Source organism: Schizosaccharomyces osmophilus, chromosome 1 (assembly GCF_027921745.1).
Source record: "Schizosaccharomyces osmophilus chromosome 1, complete sequence".
NCBI classification, from domain to species: Eukaryota; Fungi; Ascomycota; class Schizosaccharomycetes; order Schizosaccharomycetales; family Schizosaccharomycetaceae; genus Schizosaccharomyces; species Schizosaccharomyces osmophilus.
In genome coordinates, this window is record NC_079238.1 from 1,748,482 (window position 1) to 1,772,639 (window position 24,158).

The 24,158-nt window shown below is 38.4% G+C and overlaps 11 protein-coding genes across 11 annotated transcripts; 6 read left to right on the top strand and 5 right to left on the bottom strand.

Annotated features, from left to right (window-relative positions):
- Positions 1–198: 198 nt before the first annotated feature.
- ubi3 (ribosomal-ubiquitin fusion protein Ubi3) lies at positions 199–654 on the top strand (the record flags this gene model as incomplete). Its single annotated transcript, XM_056183881.1, has 1 exon — positions 199–654. One exon carries the CDS (start codon positions 199–201, stop codon positions 652–654), a length of 456 nt encoding a protein of 151 aa, XP_056036511.1.
- Positions 655–1,054: 400 nt separating this feature from the next.
- On the top strand, positions 1,055–1,729 carry SOMG_00809 (hmmtag2; the record flags this gene model as incomplete). The annotated part of the gene is made up of 1 exon (XM_056179603.1): positions 1,055–1,729. One exon carries the CDS (start codon positions 1,055–1,057, stop codon positions 1,727–1,729), a length of 675 nt encoding a protein of 224 aa, XP_056036816.1.
- Positions 1,730–1,846: 117 nt separating this feature from the next.
- ghs1 (glucosidase I Ghs1) lies at positions 1,847–4,358 on the bottom strand (the record flags this gene model as incomplete). Its single annotated transcript, XM_056179604.1, has 3 exons — positions 1,847–2,984; positions 3,025–4,069; positions 4,121–4,358. The coding sequence occupies 3 exons, from the start codon at positions 4,356–4,358 to the stop codon at positions 1,847–1,849; spliced, it is 2,421 nt and encodes an 806-aa protein (XP_056036638.1).
- Positions 4,359–4,681: 323 nt separating this feature from the next.
- idp1 (isocitrate dehydrogenase Idp1) lies at positions 4,682–5,998 on the bottom strand (the record flags this gene model as incomplete). The annotated part of the gene is made up of 1 exon (XM_056179605.1): positions 4,682–5,998. The coding sequence occupies one exon, from the start codon at positions 5,996–5,998 to the stop codon at positions 4,682–4,684; it is 1,317 nt and encodes a 438-aa protein (XP_056036639.1).
- Positions 5,999–6,580: 582 nt separating this feature from the next.
- On the bottom strand, positions 6,581–8,849 carry cbc1 (nuclear cap-binding complex large subunit; the record flags this gene model as incomplete). The annotated part of the gene is made up of 2 exons (XM_056179606.1): positions 6,581–8,537; positions 8,599–8,849. 2 exons carry the CDS (start codon positions 8,847–8,849, stop codon positions 6,581–6,583), a joined length of 2,208 nt encoding a protein of 735 aa, XP_056036636.1.
- A 164-nt stretch (positions 8,850–9,013) lies between these two features.
- On the bottom strand, positions 9,014–10,161 carry tda3 (FAD-dependent amino acid oxidase involved in late endosome to Golgi transport Tda3; the record flags this gene model as incomplete). Its single annotated transcript, XM_056179607.1, has 2 exons — positions 9,014–9,650; positions 9,803–10,161. The coding sequence occupies 2 exons, from the start codon at positions 10,159–10,161 to the stop codon at positions 9,014–9,016; spliced, it is 996 nt and encodes a 331-aa protein (XP_056036637.1).
- A 583-nt stretch (positions 10,162–10,744) lies between these two features.
- On the top strand, positions 10,745–14,487 carry trs120 (TRAPP II complex subunit Trs120; the record flags this gene model as incomplete). Its single annotated transcript, XM_056179608.1, has 3 exons — positions 10,745–10,910; positions 10,954–12,767; positions 12,823–14,487. 3 exons carry the CDS (start codon positions 10,745–10,747, stop codon positions 14,485–14,487), a joined length of 3,645 nt encoding a protein of 1,214 aa, XP_056036642.1.
- Positions 14,488–14,749: 262 nt separating this feature from the next.
- On the top strand, positions 14,750–15,721 carry pre5 (20S proteasome complex subunit alpha 6 Pre5; the record flags this gene model as incomplete). The annotated part of the gene is made up of 4 exons (XM_056179609.1): positions 14,750–14,768; positions 14,811–14,941; positions 14,986–15,089; positions 15,160–15,721. 4 exons carry the CDS (start codon positions 14,750–14,752, stop codon positions 15,719–15,721), a joined length of 816 nt encoding a protein of 271 aa, XP_056036643.1.
- A 648-nt stretch (positions 15,722–16,369) lies between these two features.
- cld1 (mitochondrial cardiolipin-specific phospholipase Cld1) lies at positions 16,370–17,632 on the top strand (the record flags this gene model as incomplete). The annotated part of the gene is made up of 1 exon (XM_056179610.1): positions 16,370–17,632. The coding sequence occupies one exon, from the start codon at positions 16,370–16,372 to the stop codon at positions 17,630–17,632; it is 1,263 nt and encodes a 420-aa protein (XP_056036640.1).
- Positions 17,633–18,359: 727 nt separating this feature from the next.
- Positions 18,360–21,596, top strand: tea3 (cell end marker Tea3; the record flags this gene model as incomplete). Its single annotated transcript, XM_056179611.1, has 1 exon — positions 18,360–21,596. The coding sequence occupies one exon, from the start codon at positions 18,360–18,362 to the stop codon at positions 21,594–21,596; it is 3,237 nt and encodes a 1,078-aa protein (XP_056036641.1).
- A 181-nt stretch (positions 21,597–21,777) lies between these two features.
- Positions 21,778–24,114, bottom strand: thi1 (DNA-binding transcription factor Thi1; the record flags this gene model as incomplete). The annotated part of the gene is made up of 1 exon (XM_056179612.1): positions 21,778–24,114. The coding sequence occupies one exon, from the start codon at positions 24,112–24,114 to the stop codon at positions 21,778–21,780; it is 2,337 nt and encodes a 778-aa protein (XP_056036644.1).
- Between the last annotated feature and the right edge of the window lie 44 nt (positions 24,115–24,158).

Genomic DNA, 24,158 nt, shown 5'->3' on the forward strand with positions numbered 1-24,158 from the left:
AAAGATACTTACTTTTCTTACTGCTTCTTTGTTTGTTTACTATTTACGAAAAGCTTACATTCTCGTTAAATCAGGTTTGTAACCTAAGACTTTTCCCGCAGACCCTACCCTAATGAAAACAGTCACATTATTATATTTTTCCAAACCACAACATTCTGATTCTTCCATCCGCAAGGAAGAGGCAAAACTTTGCTGACTATGCAGATCTTCGTTAAAACCCTCACGGGTAAGACTATTACCCTAGAGGTAGAGTCCTCTGACAGCATTGACAATGTCAAGGGTAAAATCCAAGACAAGGAGGGCATCCCCCCTGACCAACAGCGTTTGATTTTCGCTGGTAAGCAATTGGAGGATGGCCGTACTTTGTCTGACTACAACATTCAAAAGGAATCCACCCTTCACTTGGTCCTCCGTCTTCGTGGTGGTGGTGGTAAGAAGCGTAAGAAAAAAACTTACACTACTCCCAAGAAGATTAAGCACAAGCACAAGAAGGTTGAGCTTGCCGTCCTCAAGTACTACAAGGTTGAGGATGATGGCAGCGTCAAGCGTCTTCGTCGTGAATGCCCTACTTGCGGTGCCTCTGTCTTCATGGCTAACCACGGTGATCGTCTCTACTGCGGTAGATGCCACTTGACCCTTAAGTTGGAAGCTTAAGTGTTGTAATAAATTTGGAATTATCCTTAAATGTTTACTCTGAGCTTTATTTTCTTGTAATTAGTAATGTATCAAGTAGTTGGTTTTATTTTTCAATTATGTATTTTTGATTGTTACCTGCTCAAGGTAGCATGAACGAGGTAGCATACAGTGAGTCATCAGAGCTATGTCTAGTTTTTCGTCTCCCATGTAGTAAAAGCAAAAGGCAGGGAACTGTTAATATTCATTTAAATAAAGCCTTGTTAAAACAGGTTATTAGTTGAGTTCAGTGTCAAAATATAATTATAGCATTGCTTCCAAGTCCAACAATCTCTCAGGTTGGGTCTATCGAGGTAGGCCGGTACTTTACAGATTATTTTCTGTTTGCACATACCTCTCATTGACTTACTCAATTTTGCTAATGGGTCGTAGTAACGCAACTCGTGGAGGCACCCGTGGCGGTCAAGGCGAATTTCAGTGGGATCAGGTGAAAGGCGATAAACAAAAGGGAAACTATTTGGGCCAGTCTATTTATGCGGCCAGTGGTCGGTGGGCGCAGGGACGCGACTTAGAGTGGTGGTCGAAAGGCAGAACTACCCAAGCAGAATCCGATCCCAATAATGAAGATGCGTACAAAAAAGAGGTACTAGAAATTAAGCATAACGAGCAAATTATGATAGCTGAAGCTCTTGGCCTTCCTCCTCCGCCTCCTCTTGGATCTGTAAGTACCTCTCAAAAACCAGTAGCAACGAAAGACACCCGAGAGCAGCGTCCGGATTATCATCATCAAAGAAGCTCTCATAAAAAAGAAGACCATTCGCATAGGAGGTTTCGATCTCGATCTCCATCCTCTGGTGCTCGATCTCATCGGAGCGAAAGACCCAGAAAGGATGATTATCATTATAGTCGACGTAGAGATCGTGGAACCAAACGTTATTCTACAACACCCGAGCGTCCTGATGAAGAAAAAGGCTATGATCAATATCGAGATTCCCGCCATCGACGCCAACAACATAGTGATGAATTCTCTCAACGGCATTATGAAAAAGATTACCATAATCGTTCACCTTCGCCTCCTAGGCGCAGGGATTATTGAATTACAAGTATTTATAGCTAATTATATCTATGAACCACAATACAAATGCTTTACTAGTATGACCATTCTTGAAAAATATTATTATAAAACATAAACAGGCATCATAATTCTATCTCCTTAATACTTTTCTGACATAATATTCACAATAACTGTTGTCCAACCAGTAAAATCTTTAGTTCTTTGGCCAACACCAGTAACGGAATCGTACTGCTCCCAGAAGATGCCTGTACGTTTCCAGTTGTCAAAGACGGTGTTCACAACGTTAAGACGAAGTTCTTCGTAAATAGACTTAGCCAATCCTTGACTAGGTCCAGGAACATGGATGTAATTCTGATAAAGACTGCTCAATATCAAATAATTCATATTCATCCAGACAGGGCCACGCCAGTAGTTTTCGTCCGTTCCAAAGTAAGGATCATTCAAACTCAAACTTCGAATACCGTAAGGAGACCACAACTCACTTTCATCTCTAATCATATTTAATATGGTTGTCAATTTTTCAGATTCAGCAGGCAAAAGACCCAACATCAATGGCAACAACGAAACATATCCCTTGTGACAAATATATCTAGGATCATCATATTGATCGACACTAGCATCACAGTAAGCTTGAACTTCCTCATCCCAGTGAAGATCATCTAAGTTTCGAAGCATAGCATATTCATTCTTGGCTAACTTCTCGGCTTCCTCGCTTTCACCTAAGAATTCAGCAACAAAACGTAGACTCTTTGTGAAAGAAGTCATCCAGCTTAGCAAATCAACGTGTAGTTCAGCAACGCTAGGAGGCTGAGGTCTAGGATAGTCATCTAAACCACTAGCGAGACAATGCTGATACGTACGACCACGCCAGCGATAGCCTTCAACATTAGAGAACGATTCACGTTCCCACGTATCGAAATCACCATGTTGAGTCTTTCTGAACCATTCGTAATGGCGCAACATTAAGGGAAATAATTCCTGTAGAAATTGAATAGACATTTCAGGATTTGAAACCGAAACAGAGCGAAGGTAATCCAAATCTTCTAAAGAATAATCAGAACCTACATCATTAAAAGACTTCTTATGGTCCTGCTCTTTCAATTTTTCTATATAAGCCTTCAAAGCCAAAATGAGAGTGGGAGGATTTGCGATATCGGGATATTGAGTTTGAAACTCATCAGGAACCTTGCTACGAGCTTCAGGTCCAAGAATCTGTTCACGACCGACCCAACCTTCTTCATTAACGAGAGAAAACCAACTTTTCAAGATTTCCAAACTACATTGTTAGTTTAAATGTGAAAAAAGTTACTACATACCTAAAATCATTATCCCAAAGACCAATTGGCAAAAGATGGAACCCTTCATCCCAGTAAAACCCTCGTGGAAAGTGAGATCTACTGGGAATAGCAGTAAGCAAATGGCGCTCCTTATCAAAGAAAGCAGTATTTTCAGATAGTTTTTCTTTAGCACTTTCGAAACCTTGCATAAACTCATAATCTTCATCATCAGGTTCGATAGGAGTTTTACTGACAACTGAATCTCCTTCGAAAAATCCAACGTTACCGAATAGGTTAGCAAAAGCAAACTCAGCAAAACGTTGGTACTCTGGATTTTCGTCGTAGGGGTATTTCAATGGAAATACTTCTTGAAATTTGTTTGAAAAGTCTATGTGATTTTCTTCAATTGTCTTGGTAATCAGTTCCTCAGAAGCCACTTGGGTTTTGGCAGTATTAAAGACAATGTCAAACACAAATTCTCCCTTAAATACCTTTTGGATGAACTGAAGACCATCACCACCAGGAACGTTTGGTAAAAGCAATGCTTCATATGCAGGAGGTAAATCATCTAAAGTTTTCATATTGCCATGTTCACTCAATACTTTCATTTTTGTATCCAGCAAATAAAGAAGGATTTCAGAAGTCTGCCATACTTCCTTAGAGTTGATTTGGAAGCCAGCATAATAATCCTTGTCCATGGTAGTACTCTCCAAGTCTTCCACCCTACTAGTACTAGGATGCTTGCCCATGCGGTTAAAAGTGTGAACACGGAATTTGCCCAAATCGGGTGTTTGGCCTTCCATGAAAACTTTCTTGGGAGATGTTGCTTTCAGCTCCAAGTTGCCTTCTCCGTTCACATAGGCGTAAAAAAATAGAGCCGTAGTCAAGTCCTCAGGGGCGCCAGGAAGAGGAGTACCATGAACACGCAAAGCCCAGTTTCCATCTGGTAACTTAACGAATTCGGTTACCATTTTTATACCCATAAGAAGATCCTCAATCACTTGTTGACCACCTCGGCGAACATCATAGGAAGTCCAACCGAAAGTGCCAATATCATCTCCGTGTTCTGCACGGTGACGAAGTTCTTAAATGTCTGTTAGTGTTTTGAAAGGATAATGCTTTCGTGCCAACATACTTGAAAATCTGGCATAATCATCGACATTAGCCCACATCAATCCGCTCATTAGGGAATTTGGAACTTTTGGACGTATGCCTACATATAGATTTGGACGATAAGGTCCCCATAACAAAGAGTCGTTTACTGCATTTTCAATTGCGTTGACGTTTGCGTGAGAAAGGAGCGCATTCCAGAGTAAAAACACAGTTCCAAGTAGGAACCATGAAGTTACTCTAAAGACAGGATTTAATACCATCGCGTACTCTCACCAGAAGTATCGACGACAGATTTGTGCTTTGGAGTAGAATGCTGCTTTGCTACTATACTTATAAAGTTCTTCGATTTTCTGTGCTACGGTACGTTATTAAATTTGAAAGCAGTGAGAGTGACGAGCTAGTAGTAAGATGAATTTCACTTTTTAAAGAAAAGAAATGAAAAGCTATAGATGTCCTTTTAACATACTCAGTTTACAGTTGTATTCGAGAAAGGTGGTAGTTGTTATGTTGAGGAGCAAATCGACCTAAGCAGGATCAAAAAATCAGATTAGAAAGCCATTAATAATAATCAAAAAGTAATCACCTAAGAACTCTTTGCAAGTTCAGAGTTAAGCTCAGATTTAACCGCATCCAAAAATTCGAAAGTATCGACGTATTCTTTGACATCAGGACTCAAAATACAAAGATCCTTTGTCATAATACCCTTTTGAACGCAATTGACACAAGCACGCTCAAGGGCATTGGAAAAGTTAACTAAGGGTTCGTTGTTATCCAAACGACCACGTTGAGCAAGACCGCGAGTCCAGGCAAAGATAGATGCAATACTGTTTGTGGAAGTCTTCTTGCCTTGGAGGTGTTGCATATAATGACGCTGAACAGTGCCGTGAGCAGCCTCACTTTCAAAAGTACGGCCATTGGGGTGAATCAAGACAGAGGTCATAAGGCCCAAAGAGCCATAAGCTTGAGCAACGATATCGGACATAACATCACCATCATAGTTCTTGCAAGCCCAGACAAATCCACCATTGGACTTGATAGCTTGGGCAACCATATCATCAATCAAGCGGTGTTGATACCATAAACCAAGTTTTTCAAACTCACCCTTGTAATCAGAATCATAGATTTCTTGGAAGGTATCCTTGAATCTACCATCATATTGCTTCAGAATAGTATTCTTGGTAGAAAGGTACAAGGGCATCTTCTTTTGAAGGGCCATTTGGAATGAACTGTGGGCAAATCCGCGGATAGAGTCATCAGTGTTGTACATAGACATTGCGACGCCAGGACCAGAAAACTCATAAACGTTGTGGGTTTGCTTAGCAGCCTCGTTGTTCTTTGGGGTAAAAGACATTTCCAATAAGCCTGGTCCAGAGGCAATCATATCGGTAGATTTGTATTGATCACCAAAGGCATGACGACCAATGCAGATAGGATTTGTCCATCCCGGGATGTACTTGGGAATGTTGTTAATAAGAATGGGTTCACGGAATACAGTACCGTTCAAAATGTTTCGGATTGTACCATTAGGAGATTTCCACATCTTCTTCAAGTTGTATTCCTTGACACGAGCTTCATCAGGAGTAATTGTAGCGCACTTCACACCAACATCGTGTTTAGTAATAGCATTGGCGGCATCCACAGTGATTTTGTCACTAGTTTTGTCACGAGCCTCAATACCAAGGTCATAATAATCCAATTTAATGTTCATGTAAGGGAGAACAAGCTTCTCACGAATAATTTGCCAAATGACACGAGTCATTTCGTCACCATCCATTTCTACCATTGGGTTTTTAACATCAATCTTTTGAAATGGTTTAGAAGACGCAAAGCGAACATTGCGATAAAGGCTTGCTGCCTTTCTAACCTGTTTAAAAGGCATATTTGGACGTACGGCAAACATCCTATATACAACAAAAATCAACTAGATAACTACAAAAATAAAGGCTATCAAACTCCCAGAACGTATAGCGTCTTTCAAAATTTGGTAGTTTACAGGTTACTATGCTCGCTCGTTAAGCATTACTTCGGTCGATGGGAAGCATAAGATTGATTCAAGATAACCTAGGAAACTGATCTAATCAGATCAAGAATGTAAACAAAACGTAAAATGCGAAAAAGTTGAAAAACAATATTTAGTAACTAATGAAAGGATTATTGGCATTGATGGACAACTTTAGTTGAATTCAGTTGGCATTTCATAGTACTATGATTACCTGCATCTGGAATAACACCTAGAATTAACCTTGAAGTTATTAGCTTAATCTAATAATATTTACAATAAAATAGAAAAATAATAAAATAATATGACAAGCACATGAATGTCATAAACCGTACTTTTATTCCAAAGTGTAAATTATCTATGTTGACGCTGTTTTTTAAGGTCGAAATAAAGAAAGCGCTCCTTATATAGTTCCCTTTCTATACCGGATAATCCAGTCAAGGATTTAGACAATCAATCAATTTTCATTATAAGGGTTATCTTCTATTCACTAATTTGACCATAAACAGATTCCAAATTGTTCTGGATTAGTTGAATCCAGTGAGGTATCCAAGGAACACTTTCGTATTCGGATTTCCGCTTGGGCAACTCCGTAAATAAAAGATTTAAAACTGTATCTTTTTCTTCCTTGGATTCCCTGATGAGTTCTTTTAAGTTTTCATTATCACTATTTACAGTTTCTAGTCGAGCATCCATCTTCTCTAAGGACATGTGCATTAAAAACCATGTCCAACTCTTGGCCCAAATAGATGAATCCTTCTGATCTAGTAGCCATCGAAAAACAGACGTGATACTCACAATTGAGTAGTTGAGCATTTTGCTCAACCAAATGACTGCAGTACTTGGTTGTAATCTCCAGCATGAAAACAATACGTCGATTGTTTCCATTTCGGTTAATAATGATTCTCTAGAAAAATGCTTGATAACATCCAAATGTTTTTCAAATGTATTCGAAGCGTGGGAAAGGGATTTCGAACCAAGACTATAAGCACATGCCATTAAGAACCTCACTCCGGAAATCTCAGAAGTTGGGTTTTCCTCAACAGACTTGAGAGCCGAAGATATCACTTCGATAGGTTTGTGTATCCTTAAATGGTTGGTTACCTCTTTAAAGTTTGCGTGCAGTGGATGTGATTCATCTTCATAAGGGATTTCAGGCTTTGGTGCTTCAGGTGCCATTAATTGATGCAACGGTTCCGGTAGAGAATCACGGATGCGTGACCAATAGCTCAACTCTAGTTCCTTGGAAATCGTTTCTCTCATGAACACCTTTTTTGGGTGAAAATCTTCTAACTCTATGTTACTTACCCATTCCTGCCACTTCCAGAAAAAGTTAAAGTTACTTAGGTGGTGAGAAAACCAGTTGATGAATTTCTCAAAAGTTCCCATTGGGAGGTTTTCACTAATATTAAACACAAAACGAATAATCCTTCCGAATGTTGGCGCTAAAATTTTGGGAGCAACCCGGCAACACTCTGTAAGTAACGAGTGGTAATAGACGGGCTTGAAAGCAGACTTGCTTGTCAGTAGTTCCGAAAAAATTGCTTCTGTTATAATATCTTCTACTTTCCAACGAGACTCCTCTGCATCCAGCTTGGGAAGCTCGCCAATCGGAGTACCACGTAAAGCAAACGTCTTGTAGGTAAAGTACACATCAAGATCCGTCAAAATTTGAGCCGCTTCCATACGGTTGTATTCAAGATGATTTATTATATCAACAGTAACGTCTCGAAAAACACTGGAAGCAATGTTAAGGGTTTCTGGTGTAGTGCGAATTTCAGAAGTATGGAATATTTCTACAAAGGGGCGGAAACTCGGCGATTTCAACTGCTCTTCTGATACGGAAGTAGACCATTCAAATGATTTTGAGATCACAGGTGAAACTTTGGCTAAGTCTGACTCAAATGCTTCCCAAGGACGAGGTAAATAAGAAAATTGAAGCCCGTTGTCCTTCTCGAGAACGAGTTGGCGATATAAAAGATCCAATTCTTCCTCAGTATATTCTTCGGAATTAGAAAACGGGTTTCTTACTTGATGTAACAATGGCTTTCTTAATTCAACGTAAGATGCACATCGTTGAATCCAATCTTCAACTAAAGCTACTTTTTCAGGATGCTTAGATGCGACGCAGTAATATGGAATATCAATCAAAACTATTTTCAATAGTTGATCTCCAAAAGTGGAAGGCGCCGTTTGCTCGCCTAGCCTGTCTAAAAATTTGGTGAAGATGGGTTCTACACCCTCCGATTCATAGATGCGACTAAGGCATATAAGCAAACGGAAAACAATTTTAGCCTGATAATAGTCGTATTGTTCTAAAGAAAACACCAATTTGGATTGCAAAATCTCCACACCACGTTCAGCCAAAAGAGGTGCTTTTAATGCAGCCCGCATCATCAGTGTTGCCAAATGCGCTACTTTAATAGGAATAGAAAGAGCTCTGTAAACATTGTTAGAAAAAAGCACTTTATCTTCCATAAAGAAGGTACAAAACAACATACGTTTCAAGAATACAATTCAGAATGGCAGACACACTCTCTTCTTCATGAGACTCACGACTCACAGACATAGCGACATAATTAATGTCTTCTGTAACGACAGGATTAACACGAGGATCTGCTAGAAATGTAATATCCTTTTTTATGCGATAACCAAGAAGTTCTTGAGGATTTGCCCTATTAGGGCGAAACCCAGTGTCAGATTCCTCTCTACCACGCTTCCTTGATCGTATGGGAGTACGATAGGAAGACATTTTGTATGTTTCGACCGCGTTTGGAGTTTCGTAGGCAAGCAAGCAAAGATGCAACCTTTTTCGTGTCAGGTAACAATGAAACAACACAAGTACCATAAACGAAAGGCTGGGATTGTCAGAAAAACCAAAAAGAATAAATAAACTAGAAAAATGATATAATATCGTTAATCGTCAATTTCTATACTTTTAATTGTTCCCTCCAAAATCAATTCTGCCATCCAAAGACCAGTGGCAGGTCCTTGGGTTATGCCCCAGCTTGCATGTCCAGCGGCGATATAAATTCCAGAGCGTGAAGTCGTTAAAATAGGAATCCCAGTTACTCTGTTTTTCGGGAGAAAAGCACAAGTGCAATCAATTACTTCCGACTTTACCTTCTCTGCTAGTAGCAGATCAAATGTTTCTTTTAAATCCATTAGATGCTGAGAATTGATTTGAATAGCCTCATTGCCTTTGGGCAGTGGAATGAATAAAGTGGATCCTGTAATGAATGCTTTGTTATTTGGAAGAAAATGCACTTCTACGCTTCTTTCTTGGAACTCTGGGTTCTGTAGATTCACATTGCAGATGGTTACATACTCTTTAGATTCACAACCTTCCAAGTCTAACAGAAGCGACTGAGCAAATAAACATCCTATTCCGGAATAAGGAAGAATATAACCAGTCCAAGCACCTGCGCTCACACAAACTTTATCGGCATCCAGTATAATGGTATCGCGTGTATCGTACCCTTTAGGTACATAATGTACGCTATTGTTTTTTACATCGGTTACTTTTCCATAAATAATCTGGACTCCTCGCTCACTAATTTTTTCGAAAAAGAAATCACAAAATTTTTTGCCATTGAGGATCATAAACTCGTTTCTGTCTCCAAGTTTTGAGCCTATTCTCCAAGGTTAATATACACAACTTATTTTTCCAGAGACAATTGGAGAAGAAGTCCATCAGAAAATTACTTACATTTTTGAAGGTGTTCATCACTAAAATAATCAAACTGTTCCGGTAATTTTGAGACATGGTCATTGAATTTTGTAAAATTCATTAGCCAAGGCTCTACGTAACGGAATTCCCATTTGTTTTTACCGTCATATAGGTCATTCAGCCGTTGATGCAACCTGACAGAAGCTTCCGTTAGAGGATGGAGAGCTTCGTTTTGCCATTGAGAAGTAATTAAAGCAGATGGAATCGAAGATGATCCGGATGCCACCTCATTCGATTCCACAATTATGATTTCCATCCTTCCTTCTTTATATAGCTCGTGTTCAGTCAAATAAAAGCTTGTACAAATTCCAATAATGCCACCTTTAGACTTCATGTTAAAAACAGTGTATAAGATCGCTTATAAACAAACATACATCCTACAATAATGCATTTCAGCTTCCCGTTGTCCTCCATTCTTTTTTCAAAGTTTTTCTCTACTGTTCCTGGTACTGCCTATCCATTAATCCTCAAAAGGACAAATACTTGGTAATGTTATTGGTTGATTACTCTACACAACTTCTTGTCGTAGTATGACACTTTTACTTTCGATAATAACAATAATGAGAATCATCATGCGTACATTCATTTTATCAAGATTATTTCAACATGACAGCTCATATGCAATTTAAACGTCGTCAAGCATAACTCAATTGGTTTGGTTTATTTCTTTCATTGCAAAATTCCACCGCAGAATAAATGTAAATTTTATATCTTTAATTTTAATTAAAACGTCGGTTTAGAATGCTGAAATTGCAAATTCATATTTAGTTCACCGACCATGCCTGTTTACCAACGAACTCTAACAAATATTGTTTATAACATATAAGGTAATTTACAGAAACACACTAGATTCCTCTGCCAACAAAGAAACACCATATACGAACATTTGCTTTTCATCAATATCATCTGGCGATGCTATGGAATTTGACTTTTTCTCTTTCGTAGCTCCATCTAGAATACAATCGCTGACCCGCCCATTTGGCAGAATCAAACGGCATCGCTTTCATACTTTCCTGGAACTGTTGCGTCGCGTCAGTCATATTCAGTTAAGTGATGTTCCTGTAGGCCGAGCGACGAAGAAATGTATGCGACTTTGAATTTATAATTCTTATTACTAACTTTGTAGCAAGCTCTTTCAATCCTTTAGCTTTCCCTTTAGGGCGCATTATTTATAACTTCACCACGACTCTAGATGATCAACAATCCTTATTAGAAGAATATGAGTATTTCCGAAGAATTTTTGTCTTCATCGGCGTAGTTGACGGGTCTGAAGAACAGGACTTTTCACATTTACAGTCGTCCTTAGATGCTTGGCAGCGTCGTGTTCCTCATGCTTCGGTAGCAAAGTGCCTTATTTTTGACTGTCCTCCAGAATCAGAAGCAATACTTCAAGATCCCCGATTTTTGCTTGGTCCACGAAGCAATTCGTCGGTAAACTCAATCACGAGATCGATTCTTTGTGACATTACAGCTGAATTATTAGAAGAATTTAGTTCGTTGGAGTTTTCCCTTCACGCTAGGTCAGTAATCTTATCCCCTATAACAGAAATGCCACATTTAGCTCCCTTACAGCGAACAAATTCTTTCTCCTCTATGCATAGTCCTCGTTCCTCAACCACTACTCCAATAAGCAGAACGACTTCCATACCTTCTGTTCGCTCTGTCTCTTCTGTAACGGAACGTTCCAAAAGCCTTTCCAAAGGTCGAATCGAGAATCAGTTAGGGCAACTGTATCTTTTGGCTGGGAGACTTCCTAATGCCTTAAAACACTTTGCTAATGCAATTGCAATCACAAAATCTACAAGTGATTATCTTTGGCAAGGATTATCTCTAGAATTGTTTACCGTGTGCTTGATGTTAATGGCTCAATTACATATCGATGTTCAAATTCCTCATAATATTATTAGCATGTTTCCGTCCTACGTCGATCGTTTCAATGAACATGGGCCTTTGAAGCTAGACTTTTTGTTTAGCTTCATAACCGAAACACGAAATGCTATTGACCAACTTTATCACAAGTCCACCTTGCAACCTAATGATTCAATTCCCGGACTTTGTTTTTCTGAAAGCATCCTTCGATTCTCCCATCTTTTGACTATAGTTTACATATGCAACGGTCTTACCGATGTTGCTTTAAATCATATAATTTCTCAGTCTCCTTTACGCTCTTCGAAGTCTTATTCTTCTTACATTCCTAGTAAAGCAACTATTTATCTATGGATAATTCGAGCGCGTGGACAGCATTTAAACTCCCTTTCCATCCGCGAAAACTGCCGTATCTATGGTGCTATGGCAAATATGCTTGGTACAATAGGCTTTCACCGCCAACGATCTAAAATGTTACGTGAAATGCTGTACAACTTAACTCCGGCCATTATTGAATCGAGAAAACAAATTGCTTCAAAGAGTAGCACCCATCCTGAGAATGTTACCATGCATACTGCTTCTTCTCTAGATAATATTCAAACTGGTATCGATATCCTTCCTTTGATTTTAGAGATCTGCGAAGAATTTAATCTGTTACGGCTAGACGGTACAGTTTTGAACCCTGAAACAACCAAGTGGGGCTGGACATCTCTCCAGTTTGATGTTTTAAATGAACTTATTTCTTTCTGTGAAGCATTGTCGGATTACCAGACAATACTCAAATTAATTTCTTTGTTTTTTATGATTTCACCATCTTATTCTACTTCTGCTCAGCAGATTTTTTTATACAAAACTTTCAGAAAGACTTGTTTATTTGCTAGCAATTTAGGCATATCGCTTCAAACCCCCTATTGGGATCCATTTATGATTTCGGACATGCAGTATAGCGGGCATCCGGATTTCGAAGAGCCGAAGCTTATTCATTTGAAAGCGCCAAAAACGAATTCCTCTCAGGGTAGAAGCCCTTTTATTTATAATCCTTTTTTAAAAAAGAGTACCGACATGCAAAAGACTGTACGTGCCAAGGTCACTAATGGAATTCAAACTAACTTTTTTTTTTTTTTTTTAGAACATCCTAGTAGCAGACGAGCTTGTATTTTTTAACGTCTATTTACGAAATCCTTTTCACTTTTCTGTGGATATTCAAGAAATTAACCTCAATGCTGAAGGGGTTGAAGTTAAACATTCGACGTGTGTGACTACCTTGCGACCATTAACTACGGAAATGATCAGCTTATCAATAATTCCTTTGAACGCAGGCACGCTAAACATACGTGGGTGTAATGTTAAAGTACTTGGGTGTGAATCGTCGGTACAATACTTTTATAATAAAGAGAAAGAAAAAGATGCTTTGCATATTTCATTGGAAAAAATGAAACGCAACTTTGATGAAATGCGTCCCACTGATGTAGCAAAACATGAATGGAACAGTATACCCGAACTTTCTATAGATTTAAAATCTTTGAATTTTCAAGTCATTGAGAAACAGCCGAAATTGATAGTTTCCTCAAAAAAATTCTCGATAAACAATCTTAATTTTGCCGAGTATGAAACTGGCGAGCTGATGTTTACCGTTGAGAACGTCTCTAATACAAAGGCCACACATGTTCGTATATCCTTCGAGGACAGCGCATCTAAAGTGTACGAACAACTTAAGTCAGACAAAAATATTACGGCTGATATGTTGTTTGAGCTTCAGCACGAGGAGTACCAAATGCCAACCTTCAGGGTTAAGAATGAGCAACCCTTTGCTCTTGAGCCAGGTGAAAAAAGAAAAATTCATGTTAACGTTATTGCAAAACCGATATCAGGGGAGGGTACCATTATCTTTGAGAGTAGTTGCCGAAACGATGATGAATCGATTTTTTATGCCAGACACTTAAAGTTACCTGTTGCTTTGAATCTGAGTAAAAGGATAACTCTCAGTGATTGGTCTGTGCTTCCGGACATGCAGAAGGATCCTAATTATTGTATGCTCTTGCTGAACTTTTATAACCATCATTCTGAGTCTCTGAAAGTCCTTTTAAAGAAAAAGGAAACAGATGTAATAGAAAGCAGATTTGTGAAGCCTAAGGCTGACCACGTATTCTTTCTACGACTAGCACGCTTCCGTATCTCAGAGGAAGAGTTAAGTAACGACATTCCTAATCTTTCCTTTAAGCAGTTTGTTCTTTCAAGCGGAATGAAAAAAAGTCTCGAAAACATCACAGCCTTGAAGAGAAGATTTTGGGTAAAACAGTGTCTTTTGGAAGAAATACAGGCTTCCTGGGAAAGCGATGATCTAAATCGACATGGTCAAGTCTATATGAAGTATCATTCATTAACAGATGACATGACCCGATTACTATTGCTGCCTTCCATTCAAATATTACCGTCTTTAAAACAGAATGGACAAACGACTTCTCATGTTTTACCACGTAAGCCGTTTACGCTAGTATTATCGTTTGTCAGCCGTGAAGAAAACTTACGTTATAAATTATCCTGGGTGTTACTGAGTCGTAGTTCATTCACTACAATAGATAGACAAAAGGGATTAATTTTGGATGGCCCTAACGAGGCAACATTATCAGATTCAGAAAAGACAGGTACTTCCCTTGTTGCCGAAAGAAACTTTTTGGCGCTTACCCCTGGGATTTACCAAATTTATATATCTGCAAAGTCAGAGAGCGATGATTCCCCTTTTTCTGATTGCGACGTCAATGAACCACTCGTGCTTCATGCCGAAACCAGCTAATTATACTTATTATCTTTTGAAAATCCTAATGGACCTACTGCTACACTATAATGACATTTATACTTGATGGTTGATGCCCTGTATTCTATTCCTTCCTTGTTCACTACATAATAAAAATCATTTTATAAATTTAACTAATGAACGTATCGAAGAATACATGTAAAAGAACGACTTTTATTTTTAGTAGGTGTTTGCTGTAGGTGTTGCTTGTAAGTAACGAAATATCAAGTATCATTTGGATTACGACCTAACCAGAACCAATATGTTTAGAAATCAATATGGTATGGAATAAGGTAGAGAAAGCCTTTAATTAACTTTTTTAGATGGAGATGCGACTACATGGAGCCCTCAAGGAAGACTTCATCAGGTTGAATATGCTCTCGAAGCAATAAAGCAAGGATCAGCAACTGTGGGAATCGTTTCCAATACACATGCTGTTCTGGTTGCTTTAAAGGTATTAAATGAAACAATTATGCCATTTTTACTAATCATATATAGAGAAATGCTGAAGAACTTAGCAGCTACCAAAAGAAATTGATTCGCATTGATGATCACTTAGGCATTGCTATCGCTGGTTTAGCTCCAGATGCACGTGTATTGAGGTATGGTTTGAACAAAATGAACCTGGCTTTTAAAGTAATATAAGAAAATACCCGCTAACTGACAAACTAGCAATTACATGAAACAGGAAGCAATGTCCTCAAAAACTCTCTTCAGCCGCCCTATTCCAGTCCGTCGTTTATTGAACCGTGTTGCTGAAAAAGCTCAGTTAAACACTCAACAATATGGTAACAGACCTTACGGTGTAGGCTTTTTAGTTATAGGATATGATGAATCTGGCCCTCATTTGCTGGAATTCCAACCTTCTGGCTTGGTATTGGAATATTTGGGTACCGGCTTGGGCTCACGCTCTCAATCCGCTCGTACCTATTTGGAGCGTAACCTAAGTACCTTTGCTACTGCATCTAGAGAAGAGCTTATTCTATCTGCATTAAGAGCACTTCGCGATACACTTACCAAAGAACAAGAGTTGACGGAAGACAATGTTTCCATTTCCGTTGTAGGAAAAGGTGAAAAGTATACGCTCTATGACCAAGCAAATACCAAGGAATGGCTTGAAAAATTGGGTGAGCGAAGTACAGCAGCTGCTCGTGCCACTAGAACAGCTGAAGAACCGTCTGCTCCCACTACGGAAGCCATCCTGGACTCTGCTGATGCTATGGAAACCGAGTAAATGACGATTAAATTGTATATGTGTAGAGAGTGAAAGAGCTGTTTGAGCTATGATAAATATCATTCATAAAGTCATATAGAGTTTTGTTACCGTTGAAGATGATACCTATGATTCTGAACCTGCCTACCTATGAATATTGACATAATTAAAATATGTCCTTGGATGGGTACACAATATACTTTAAGAGAAACTATGAATTCATTTCAATCTTTTCATCTCGACTTTAGTTGAATTGTAAACAGTATCTAAGTATATAAGTTAAATCGTTGTTGGATATTTGAAGGAATAACCAAATTTCATTTCGCCTTCATTATTCATAACATTTGCTCTCCAAACTTCTAGTAATCAGTATTATTATTATGTTATGAAATATAATCATAACGAATATTCAGAATAGTGGGTGACTAATGCCAAGTTTTAGTTTGTACCTGTATCTCTTCGCCAAATACAACGAAGAATTCCTGAACAAGAAAGTTTCGATTTGTTCTCAGACCAACTCCTCTAAACTCAATTACTCCATTAAAGTATAAAGAAACTGGAATATTTGAGACCGCGTGTTTGAATTGCGAGAGGCGTTGGCTTTATACTTATCTTTTGGTTTGGTGAAAGGAACGAAGATTGTTTCGTGTTTAAGAAAGTTTATTCACAATGTCTGAAGCTAAAGTCGCTAGTGCGAATACTGCACCTGCTTCTTCCATGCCACATACGCTAAGAATGTCATGGAGACAGTGGCGCACAGAGAGCAGCTCGGCATATGCTAAAAGATGCGAGTTAGAGGTGTTAGATAGTGTTGATTTTATCCGTGAAAATGAAAAAGACCCAAATAGGTTGGTTGAGATATATGATTTTCCTCTTCATGAGAATGAGGGCTTGATTCATGAACTCTGTGTCAGTGACAAGAAAACAGGAAAAGAAAATAAGAAGAATGTGGTTTATTTGCACGGATATGGAGCTGGACTTGGATTTTTTTTTCAAAACATCGATGAGTTAACGAAAGAAACAACAAAAACGCACAACAGTTACTTTATCGATTGGCTGGGTATGGGTAACTCCTCTCGTCCACCATTTAAGCTTAAGGGAGCGAACGCGTCTGAGCGAGTGCACGAAGCCGAAAGTTTCTTTGTGGAATCGTTGGAATGCTGGCGTGAGAAACATAAAATCGAGAGCATGTCTCTTGTAGGCCATAGTCTTGGAGGATATCTAAGCACAGTTTATGCAATGCGCTATCCTGATCGAATTGAAAAACTGATTTTGGTAAGCCCAGTTGGTGTTCCAGAGTGTCCGTACGCGACTTATGACGACGCTGAAGAATATCCAAGCGTTACCGCCTCTGCACTTCATGCTATGACGGATGATACACCAAATACGAATGTAACAAACGAATTATTACAATCGCAAGACGAGACATCTGGAAAAGCCTCCCCTGGTTCTGTCAAGCCGAGGAATCCTCTTCCGAGATGGGCTACCTTTTTATGGGAGCAAAACATAACACCTTTCGCTCTCTTAAGATACAGTGGACCTCTGGGACCCAAGCTAACTAGCCTTTGGACTTCCAGACGCTTTTCGACTTTACCAGAGAATATAGCTCAAGCACTACATTCTTATTGCTATTCCATTTTTCGTTTGAAAGGCTCTAGTGAATACGCTCTTGGAAGTTTACTAGCACCTGGTGCTTTTGCGAGAAAGAGCATTCATAATCGATTGCATAGAGTTAAATGCCGAACCATTTTTATGTATGGCGATAAAGATTGGATGGACGATATAGCTGGTTTAAAAGCAGTCGAGACTTTATTGCAACAAAACGTTGAAGCTGAACATCATTATATATTAAACGCTGGCCATCACTGTTATTTAGATAATCCAAAAGACTTTAATTCGTTGGTTTTGAAAGAGATTCTTGAAAGAAAGTGAAGCACCCTTTATTTTTAATTAGTATACCAGGTTTTGCCTCACACGTTTTTATCTTTGCGTGTTATTTATTGCTTACGATTCTATACGATTTTGTGCTTATTTCGTTTGTTGTTATTTACATTTACTTTACAAGTCCTAATGATAGCTTTTTCCAAATCGAACTTTGTGTGGTATAATCCTTGATACTGAGAATACCTGTGAATATCTGAGATTATAGGTAGCTTTCAACCTGGAATTTCTTCTATTTATATAAGTACGATTTGTCTTGTTATTAGTGCTTTAATTTAAAAAATACTCACACATTGAAACCTTTAAATTCTTGGCTTGAGTTAACCCGTACTTGAAATCCTAAAACATGGTTCTGTTTTGAATTAAAATAAGAAAAACTTTATGAAGTTTTTCTTATGGCTATGGAAAACAGACAAATGATTTCCTAATTACTTGAATTTGAGGAGGTTGGTAGTGTAAACTACAGCAGAGGTCTGCCATGAACACTCCAAAAGCAAATCGTTTCTGCAATGCTGCAAAGACTATATTTTTAGAGGATCAGTAATTGTTGTTTATTTCTTATATTGTTCTTTTGTTTAATTTTTGGTATTTTTGGACCATTATATAGAGTTTAAAATATTTGGTAATCGGTTTTACACGAAGTAAAAAAAAAAAAAAACCCAACGCCGGAGTTGAGTTTTGGAACTTTTGTTTTTGTTTTATTTATATTTTAATTTTCATGAGCTTGGATTCTGATATAGACGCGAAATCGTCCACTCCTTCTCTATACAGCCAGTCATGGAGTGTTCCTAAGGTCTTCGAGGAGGAAGCTGGAAACGATAGAAGTACCAGTTTTACAAATGGTGATTGTGATTTTTCTTGTGCGCCAGACTTAATAAACGAAAGATATTTGTACTTTTACTGCAGTCATGGAAAAATACCTTCAAAAACATTTGTATCATTGGATCTTGAAACTTACAAAGCAAGATTTATAGAGCTTGATGTAGATCTTGAATGGTCAAAATACAGTCCATCACTCGTCTGTTATAAAAACAATCTTGTTTTATTTGGTAAACGAAAAACAGACGATGAGGAGAGGAATCATCAAAATGATTTTCTGCTAAATATTGTCGGGGGAAATTTTCAAAACTGTGACATTATGAAAATTGACGACTTTTCGTTTTCTTCACGACACGGTTACTCTTTGGATACACTAGATACTAATATTTTTTTATTCGGTGGAATTGTAAACGAAGAGTATTCAAATGACATACTTGTTATGAATCTTCAAGGGCTCCCTATTTCTCCAAAAAGTTACTTCACGGATAAAGAAAATGCCCTTAGGTGGTCCGAATTACCTCTTCAATCATCTTCACCGCCTGGCCGCTGCAACCACGCTACAACGATGATAGGAAATAAACTAATCGTCCACGGAGGAAAAAACAAGACAGGGCTTTTAGGAGATCTATGGCTTTTGGATTTAGATACCATGAGTTGGACTGAAATCCGACCTGTAGGCGGGTTTCCATGCCCAAGAGAAGGCCATAAATTCGTTCCTTTAGGAAACAAATTCTATATGTATGGTGGGTTTGATGAAAATCAAGTCATACGTAATGAATTATGGTGTTTTAATTTAGATAAGCAATGCTGGTTGCGAACTAAGGGCCCTTCCATTGCTGAAGGTAATGCGAGATTTCTTACCATGAATAGTTGTAATGACCGTCTCTTCCTAACATTCTTCCGCAAGATGCTTAATTCATATCACTTTCATTGTTATGAGTGCGATCCAACTCGCCTTTCTTGGAATAATATGGATGCTTATGGGTTACCTGTCTTTAATCATGTTAGAATGAACTCCTCCAATACATTTAATTATACGATTCCACTTGGAAAAATCAACACGAGTCATACAAAGAATCGCTCAAATGCATCGTTCAACTTCTACGATTACATGGAACCATCCCATAAAACGGTAAAGTCACTGGGACATAGACACTACGGGAGCTTGGATGAACAGGGACTGGAATATTTGAAAGGAAAGAAAAGGAACTCTTTACATCATCGTCGAAATTCCGATAATCTTTCCCTTCGTGAATTTGGCCAAAGTAGTCCATTTGCATATGATGTTGATAAAACAATTACTTCTCTTCCTATTGCGTATGATGAAGAAGAAGATAATATGGATAATCAATCGTTCTTAAGTGTACCAGACTATGTTTCTAATCGTTCTACAGATTTGCAAACCTTTAACTTCAGTAGTACGGACGATCGAATCGCATGGTTAGAAGAACAGCTACTTTTTTGTATGACCCAGGGTTACGCGCTCAAACCCCCTGGACATTTAAGAGAAAAGTATTCAAAAGGGATTCATATCCATTCTCAACCGTTGAAAATGCTTGAATCTTTACATGTTATGGAAGAGGAATTAAGCAAGACAGAATTCGAGTTTAACCGAAATGCTTGCAATATGATTAGTGAAAATGCTCAGTTGTTGGCGGAAAAGGATGCTGCGCAAAGCTCTGTTGAGTTTCATATAAAACTTCTCCAAGAAAGTAATATAAATAGCCTCACTCGAATGCTGAGCGAACGAGTGCATACGCTAGAGATTGATGTGCAGCATTCTTTAGCTGAGGCGACATTTTACTACCAAGGATACAATGAACTAAAACAGAAAGTCGAGGAATTGCAGTGTATGAATAGTATTATGAGGAATCATCAAGCAGAGCTTAATGAAAATTACGAAAAACTTCATTCTGTTTTTGAAGAAGATGATATTAGAGTTGGATTGCTACAGACAGAAAACAATCTACTCAAACTAGATGTCAGCAGGCTCTCCCAGGACTCGTTAGATTGTCAATCAAAATGTCAAACTTTGGAGTACGATAATTACGAATTGGAAACAAAGTTGATCGAGTTATGCGACCGAATGGAAATGCAAACAAACGTAGTTGAAGCGTCTGCAAGTGCTCTAGACGTTTCGAATACCGCTATTCTATCTTTTGAAGATTCCCTTCGTAGAGAAAAGGAAGAGAACAAGCTTTTACAAGAAAACTGCTTAAGCTTGACTTATAAAAATTCTCGCTTGAATGCAGAAGTAGAACGACTTCAGCTTGAAAATAAGGAGAATCAAAAAGTGACAGATCAGGTTCGTTCAGATGGAACATATTTGAAATCAATTATACAAAATGGATTGTCAAAGTTGCTTTCCTCGGATGGCGAAACAAAGAAAATACTTCAGGATTCCCCGAGAGCTAGCCAAAAAATTACACATCTTGAATCGCGACTAGTTGATATACAGCAGTCGTTTGGAAAGCAGCAGAGTAACTTTGAAAATACAATACAAGAACTGGTTTTTTCGCAAAGAAAATGTACTGAAATGAAACATGCCTATTCATCAGCGGTCGCCGAAAAAGGTCACCTGCTCAGTCAGATGGGTGACTTCACAGACGCAAGTAAAGCCAAGGAATCGGAATCTCAGAGAGCATTATCTGGATCAAAGCTAAGTCAAATTAATAATCACCCAGCGTCTTCGAAAGTTAATTCTTTTGATCGACTTCTGCACCAGCGCCATTCCAGTTCAAATGAAAATCCTGAAGAGAAAATCAATGCACTTTCAGTCAATGATGAGGCTAATGTGGACGATTCTATGTTTAAAAAATATCAGAGAAGCTATAATAATTTAATTTCTGCAGAACCGTTGACCATGTCTCGTCAGCAAAAGACGCTTCATCGTTTGAATTTGGGATTAGAAGACCAAAAGAAGCAGCTTATCGATACTCCAAATGCCTTTTCAAATGGTTTCAACCAGACCGTCGTCAATGGCAACCAAGGGAGAAACGTTAACCAACTGCAATCCACGACTGGTGATTATTATGCTAATAGGATTAAACAACTAGAGGACGATTATCAGCAGGCATTAACATTTGCAAATTGCTCTGATGAATCGTTCCAACAGTTGAATTATAATTTCATATAGACAGATTACTTTCTTTGTTAGTTTAAATAGTATGGGTAAAAGGGTTATTTCCAACGTAGCAAATTTATAAAAAAAAGGGGAGTATCAAAGTATTCTATAGGAGCTATATCTACCTTCATATTATTAATCAGATTATGAATTTAAAGGTACGGTGAATAATGCAAAATTAAAATCTAGGACATCATTGAAGCGAAGGATCAGTATTAGGAGGAGGATTTGACTCGTTAGAAGGATGCATCAGCTCTGCCCAGCTTAAAAAAGGCGGAGCCGGCCATTGCCTGTCTATGTCTATGTTTAAGTCGAGATCATCAGCAGACGGAAAAGTGTTACGGAGAAGCAACGTGGATGGGTCAGCCAAAAACTCAGTGTTCGAAACAGACGATGAAAGATGATCTGATTGGGGGAGGTCTCCGTTTCTACGATCAACTAAAGTACTTTCATCAATTGAAATAGGATCTGAAACGGAAGCTCTTTGCTGTTGCAAATAATCATTTTGAGACATATCTCCAACCCAAGACTGCCACTTTCGAAAGCTAAATTGAAAGTCACTCGATTCAGGAACAAAAGAAAAAGCCTTCTTATTTGCGAGTTGTTCTGAAAGTTCTTTCAAGGTTTGCAAGTTTAACCGAGTAGTTTCATTTCGTTGAGATAGAAATTCCATAACTTCCCACAATTTGGATATGGCATCGTCAATTTCTAGAGAAGGCTCATAGTGAGAGCATACTAGCAAGATAATTCCGCTGCATATAGGGAGATATGCATCAAAAAACGAATAACTAGACAGACGCTTGTTTTGGAACAACTGATGGGCGATAATAACAATACGACAAGAGCTGTCGACACACATATTTGCGTACTGAAGATTTTCTGGGCTAAGAATTTTTCCCTTATATTTGAATAGCAATACAAATCGGGTAGCAAGAATAACCGCATTGTCGTAAATCATTTGTAATTGAGCGTTTAACCGGAAATGAGGATGTTGTGGCGAAGACTCATCGCATAGAAGAGAATGGTGCAAATTCCGTTTCCAAAGCTCAAGACGAGCACATAGTCTTCGAACATGAGATAGCTGCGTATTAAAATCGGATGGAACTTTCGAGTACAGACAATCACACACTTCACTCGTGATTTTAGTCAGCTCTATAACTGCGCACATATTAGTAACCATTGAAGGAATACCAGGTACTTCTAAATCAAGCAAAACGCTCGGGTAAGGGGTGGTCACATTATCTAAAGTGATACTAAACGGTCGACCTGTCGCAATGCTAATGAACCGATCAACACAAAACACTGACCACCAAAGACGATTTCGAAGTTCTCTAGAGCTTTGACTAAGGGTAAAGTCCTCACAGTTTTTATGTAATCCTAAGGAGATAGCCGTCTTAACTGCCAAACCAAAGTAAGAATAACTAGCTTTTTGATATACTGTAGGTTGAAGATAAAGAGCAATTAAAATAGCAGATTGAACTGTGTTTGTGTTACCTTGAAGCAAAACCATTGGGAAAATGCTAACTGCGGCGGAGAAGAGCCGATTCCCTATTACGCAAGCTTGAGGACTTGCTGCTACGGGGTCAGTTTGGTGTTCAATCATATATTGGTTTCCAAAAGCGAGTACCATCAATAGTATACAAAGGAATCCAGGATCAGTTTGGTTTTTTATCGAAAGAAAAATTTCCAGACGAATTTTGAAAAATGATGCATGGTAAAAGAACAAATTGGTTTGAATGTTCGTAAAAAACGTATTCACTAGAAATTCCGTTACAGTGAGAGAAGGGATAAGGTCACGAGCATGAGAGAGTAAATACTCGTCTAATTCTGAATTAAAGAAAAATGAGGTAGGTTGGTTTTGTAAAAGAGAATTTTTAGTGGAGAAATCGTTTAGACTAGTATCATTTTGAATCTTTTTTAAGAATTGGTCCACTGAGGTAGGCCCAAGATACATCGTATCCTCCATTTTTCCTATTAGCAATGACTCATCAAGAGTGACAGCCGGTTCGTTTTGAAGCAAATCATGAGAAAAACTAGGACCTTTGCTATTCGGAGCAGAAGCACCGTCATCGTCATCGTTGCTTATATGGTTTTTCTTTAGCTCGTTGTTGATACTAACAATAGGATCCAGATCATTAAGGATAGTAGAGAGCTGATCAGAAGTTAAACTTTCATGCTCAGATAGTTTCTTAGAGACCGCAACCAGATTTTTTGTGTCCAAATTAAATTCTGGGCAAATCCTAGAAAAAATGTACTCAAAGCACAACTGACGTTCAGATAATTCATTCAAATACTCCCTAGATGGGAGCTTACTTTGATTTTTCTGCGTGTAGACACAGTCCACTCCAAGCAAGCTACAATTCTCACAAGGATCGTTTCCGTCACATTTAATCTTCTTTTCTCTACAATGTTTACAAGCGCGAAAGACTCTTCTTCGTTGTTCGGGCGGGACGCGTCGCTTTTTCTTTTTCTCTAATGCCTTGACGTCTGCGTATAATTGAGTTTTTATAAATCCCAAATTTTCATTCATATCAAATCAGTCCCGAAATCCATCTCAAGTCTTACGAAGATTTA